The sequence below is a fragment of the Convolutriloba macropyga genome, chromosome 4 (assembly GCF_964194025.1).
Source record: "Convolutriloba macropyga chromosome 4, txConMacr16.3, whole genome shotgun sequence".
NCBI classification, from domain to species: Eukaryota; Metazoa; Xenacoelomorpha; order Acoela; family Convolutidae; genus Convolutriloba; species Convolutriloba macropyga.
Window position 1 is genome coordinate 59,636,616 of NC_134471.1, and position 6,000 is coordinate 59,642,615.

Sequence of the window (6,000 nt, forward strand, 5' to 3'; positions counted from 1 at the left end):
AATCAAAATCCATCATCACAAAAACCTGTGGCAGATGTTCTGATTGATGAGTTAAATAAGTAAAGTTTTTAATCAAAAATCTACAAAAATCTCTGATTTTTTACAAAGCTTCAACCCCAGAACAAGGAACACTATCACTTGAGAGGAACTCAAAGAAGGCAATACCGGAGACGAACCGCAAATGTTAAGGAAGCTATAATATTTAGCTCCAAAGGAAAAAAATTGACCGATTTCTTAAACGTGATATTGGTACCACTACATCAAGCAAAATCAGTCTTATACAAACACTAAAAGTAAAAAACCAAGACACCAACAAGACAATATTAATTAATTTGGTTGCATTCCTACTCAGTGAAATAACACAAACAAGCCAAACGAAGAAAACGCAAAAAAAACAATCACAACTACGATTATTAAACACAACTTGCAGTTTTATAAGAGAGGTTCTTTAAAATCATCTTTAAAGACCCACACTCATTAAAAAATAACAGACAACGAACTTTGGCATTGGCATAAAAACAGCGCAATGTAAAATGAAAGTGGACCTGAACAAAAAAGACAAGACACCAAAAACAGAGAAACATGAACACACAAGTTATGCGGAATGAGCTTGACAAAAACAAACAAACAATTTCTTAATGCTCAAGGTCAAGGTACCTCGCTTGATCATGAATGTCGCCACAATCAGGAATTAAGTCTTCAAAACACTTAAACAAAAAAACCAGATCAATACAAAAAACCAACTGAAAGACCAAAAACTTATCAGAAAGGACGTAAACAACATAACTTCTGAAATCTTCAAAAGTTTTGAAATGTAAATCTCGACACACTAGAACGAAAATTAGGGAATTATAGCAACGTAACTAACCAACACACTCGTGCTAAAAATATCAATTACTTTTTACGACAAGCCTTACAACAACCTTCCAGATCCACGATAACTGTTCACAAGACTCAACTCAATTTCTTCAATGAATAACTATTAATATAAGATTAAATCAATAATATGAAAAGTTTAGTTTTTTCAAAGCCATGAAGGATCATAATGCAAAACTGAGAGATGCCGAACTCATAGCATACACTGACAGTGCTAAAGCTAGCTTTATCAGAAAACCATACAACGGCGATTTTTACCAAGAGGCCAAACAAGAATTACAAATATACGTGAAAAGTCAAAGCATGGTAAATCATTTCAACGGGAACGCTGGCCAGATTATTTAAAAAAACCCCGGAATTGGTATGCATCATTTGCAGCGTTTTGCAAACAAATGGTGCAAAGATTCTCACTTCACAATTTCACTTCAATCCTCTAAATTCCTGAAGATTGCAAAAGATAAAAAGATAAACGAATGCCAGCAGTGATAACCAGGCGCAACGAATGTGTCATAAGATGCTTTTACACAGATTATTGTACCACTATTCAGGGAGCTGACTGATATTTACACAGATGTTTGCAAAAAACTGTAAACTACACAAAAATCAATCACACCGAATCATTTCGTTTTGATGATCAAACAATCTTTGCCAACAACCAAGTGACAAAGATGCTCTCTAGGTGGGTACAGCAACAACTTAGAAAAATCGGCAATTCCTCAATTATTATATCAAAGAAAAAAACAGTGAAACAACTGAAAATTTGCCAGATTTCCAAATATTTTCGCTAACTCAAGAACAACCAGGAAACCAACAGCAACAACATCATCAGAAACAAACAACCAGTCATGACAAAAATCATTCTGCAATTGTTTCAACGATGGAATAGATTTTGACAACAATCGAAACATCATTAGCGGAAACACTTTTAACAATAAAAACTAACCATCCAAATTATTTCAATCACACTAAAAAATAATTGTAGCAGCTTCAACAGTAAATATAACAGAGCAAACACTCTAGTTATCAAACACTATTAAAAATTCATTGTCCAAACTAAATCAACAAACATTGGCAACAACCAAAGCACAAACGCGCAACAGCCAAATCACACTTGCTGCAACAACCAATTAATATCGTGAAAACGATCTCGAGTTCAATTTCAAGCAATTCTTGCCACTGTACACAGAATATGTCTCTTTGAAACTCAATGTGATCTCGCTCGCACAGTAAAGCGAAGATGCACAAAAAATTCATGGCAGAAGCACTCGGATCAGAATAAGAGGAAAAGAGGGAAAAGATAATATAATTGTAGCAAATTGTTTTTATTTTACTGATAACATTTCATAACCTCAAAAGAAGTTCTCGTATGAGTGCAAACTTTAACTGCCACCAACGCCTTTTCCAACCCGCCTTTGAGCATCACACCAAAACCCAATCTCCAAACACCTGCTTTACAATTCCAAATGCTGAACTTTATCTGCGCTCACTAGGATCATCTTAAAAGCATCAATTTCCTCCAATTCGGAATTTAAAAAAAGTTGATTGGAGCGGTTGCTTTAATGGAAACTTACCACTTAAATCCACAACAGAACTAAATTGGAGTTTTCATAGAGTTTTAGGCTTTTGAACAAAATCAAAAATCAAGAAAATCTGCAAATTGAGAACGACATTCTTCAATTGTTTTGGACATTGGAGTGTCGAACTTTATTAACAGGAAAAATATGTTGAACGCAGACGACATGAAGTCTCATGTCACAACGGAAAATATGACACACTAAAAAAAATTGTGAAAGAAAAAACTTGAGAGAATTAGCTGATAACAGAGAGAATTAGCTGAAATAATTTCTCTAGCAAGATAAGTTTTACAAAATAACGAAAAAACGAAGACATCACATTACTATTTTCTGAAGAGAAACAGCCAAGTACAGCTATGAAGGTGCAGAACGCTAGCTGTTGGAACAGTTGCAACCCGAAACCTTAAAGGTATCAGGAGCCTTCAACAAGGAACTGAACTTAACAAACACAACAAACTCCTGCAATTCACTCATGTGATGGATAACCAACGTGCATTTGGTTCAAACTTGCTAAGGCCCCTACAACTAGAAAATTTTGGTTAGTTTGAACATGTACGAATAGTATAACTATACTGATAGTCGGAAAAACCCAAAAAGACTACAGAGATTTAGAAACAGAGCTTTACCTAGCAAAAATTTATTTTAAGTATACAACATGGACAATTTTTAAATTGTAAGATGTACTTGCTTGAATTTCTGAAACCGGAGAGCTCAAAACACTACCCCGACATTCCAAATTTCAGATCTGTAGACTGACTAAATCGATATTCTTTTTAAAAAGGATTGGTTTTCTTTGGACCTCTCTGCATCAAGCGCAGGAAACATATGGTTGGAAAAAATGAAAAAAAAAACAAGATTTATGTCTCATCATCTGCCTCGTAACCAGAGCTGGTCATCTGGAAGTTTGACTGAAGACACAGACAGTTTCTAATTGGCCATCTGATGAATTGTGTTGCGACAAGGATATGTCAAGTAATAATTTCTTACGATGGATCGAATTTCCTATCAGCGAGAAAAATTTGACTTTCAGAGCAATCAGATTTGACGACAACCTCTGCAGGTCCTGTTTAAGGCAGCACAATTCGGTAAGTAAACCGAATCTTTTTCTAGCCCCTCACTTTGTTGGGATTTGAAAAAGACTGATTCAATCCGCAAGACTCATGTTACTTATAACTATATGCAGGCAACAATCGAAAGCTAAGTTATTCCAAACCACAGTAGCGGATAATGGAGGAATTCACAAATAAGATCAATATATTATATCTCTTCAGACACAAGCAATGAAGAAACCCCAGCCCCAAATCATTTTGTTTCAATGAGTCGTAACAAGCACTTAGCACTATGGAAATAGTTAAGTCGACAGTTCAGTAAATAAGAGTACTCGAGCACACAGACGTTACCTGATCCTCTCAAGAAAATTTTGAAAAAAACAGTTCCTCTCGGACCTTTTAAGACGTCAGAAAGGAAAACAGAATCAGATGAATTGAGGGAACACGGTTTGGTGTGGTTATTAAAAATTTCGCCTTAAAAGGATTTGAGCAACGGCCATATTGTAACATACCAAAACGGAGCGGACGGTCGAGCACGATTGTTTGAGATAAAGACAACCTCTTTGGTATTGAACAAACCAGCATGCAAAATAACGATGGTTGAAACAAACGTCAATCAGGTCTGAAACTTTATTTTAAAAAAGATTTAAGCTTACCGAAATCTCACGTCTCAGTCAAACTACTTAGTATACAAGCTCACATTTTTACAAAATCAGACAATGGAATACATTAGGGCATTATCTGAATGCGGTGAAAAAGGAAATGGAAAACACAATTGTCAGATTCCATAAACTTTCAGATAAGTCGGAATGCATCCTGTAGAATACCTTTTAATCTCCCATCAGTGACCGCAGTACCCATCTAGCATTCGCTTTCTTCCTACCTGCAGTTTAGCAAAAGCAACAACCTTCAGAATACAATCTTCAAGCCATTCAATTTCCGCCTCTGCATGGAAATTATCCACAATCTACATCTTTATTGTTGAAATTCTTCAAAACTCATGCTGTCGCAACCCCGATAAACCGTTTTAAATGCTCACTCTTGTCATTGTTGTTCAACTTTACAGTTATCCGACGACAAAGGATAATTTTTGGAAACCAAATGCACAATGCAAAATTTTCCAATGAACTCTAATTTTCAATCGTCCCTGTAAAGTATTTACAAGTGTTCAAAGTCAACAAAGAGAGTATAGAGTTCATAAAAACACATAACTGGAATAAAAAGTACGTCAACTGTGACAACGGGTGGTGTTTCTACAACTTTTGGCGGTCCTACAACTTTCATGTCATTAAAGAACAGCAGTAAGAGATCAGTGTAAACTTGATTTCAAAAAGTTTATTTGTAAAATTTGGCAAGAGTATTGAGTGTTACCCTCATGCGCAGCCCGGTGGGTTCAAACACAAGCTTGAATTCGTGATTTGTTTGATTAATGTTTTTGTTTTTTTTGGTTTGTAAAGTTTGCGGATTTTTGTATTCATCCACTTCTGAAACCTGGCATTTCATTGTAATCTGGGAACCTCTTGTGAATAGGTATTAAACAACATAGAATAATGATAAAAGTTTATATTGTTCTATCAAAGAGAAAAATGATGCCAGAATCCATCTGCCAAACAAATGTAATAAGAATTATTTTTCAATTTTTAGGGAGAGGGACGTAGTGGTTCGTATAGTAAATAGCTTACCTCATCCTTACTATGCCATGTATGAACAGAGTGATAGCATCTGATGCACATACTAATGCCATGAACAGCATCGAACTGCGACTTGAGTCATAGTAATAGATGAGACAACCGAACGAAACATTTGCAACTATGCCAATGGAACTCAACAGCGGAATTATAACATTATTATTCATTGACATCAGTAATTCGAATGCGGAGAAACTTTCATCAAGGGATTCATGCGAAATATTCGCAATTAATTCGCTGATGTTAAATATTAAAGTCATTTTCAAACTGCTTTCAACTTTAAAGGCAGCAATTTTGTTTGTGCGTGATCCATAAAACAATCATCAGCTGTTTTAATAAAAGAATTTGATCTAAGAAACACTTAAATTTTAGTAATTGGATAAGTTGGTTCGATAAAATAAAAAGCATGTTAAGTTTTAGTAAATCCATAGTCAAAATTTTTAATATTTTTTTAATATTATTATTATTATTTCAATAATTTAAAAGTCGATAATATCTAAATACTTTTGATAATTTATAGAACACCAAAAAAGTTAAACAACTGTTGACTTTTGAATTACTAAAAAAAAGTTGACTTTCGCAAACAATGCTTATGAAACGCCCCAGGAAGCAACAAATCGAAATTGATGTAAATTAAATAGAAAATAAATGGAAAATGTCGGTCAATCAAGAAAAATTAATTTTTCCTTCATTTTCGCAAGTAAAAGTGTAAAATGAGATTGACGGAAAGTAAACTGAATGAAACTTGCTGTCTCAAAGCAGAAAGTATTAATTTAGCTCTACAGTTTAAGTGCATGTTCTTTTAATAATTTT

General features: G+C 34.5%; 1 protein-coding gene across 1 annotated transcript in view; it reads right to left on the bottom strand.

Annotated features, from left to right (window-relative positions):
* The window catches only part of LOC142338116 (uncharacterized), a 39,223-nt gene extending 33,869 nt beyond the window's left edge, over positions 1–5,354 (bottom strand). The window contains exon 1 of the mRNA XM_075387749.1: positions 5,182–5,354. Coding sequence (XP_075243864.1) covers positions 5,182–5,354 — 173 coding nt within the window. The remainder of the gene's footprint in view (positions 1–5,181) is intronic.
* Between the last annotated feature and the right edge of the window lie 646 nt (positions 5,355–6,000).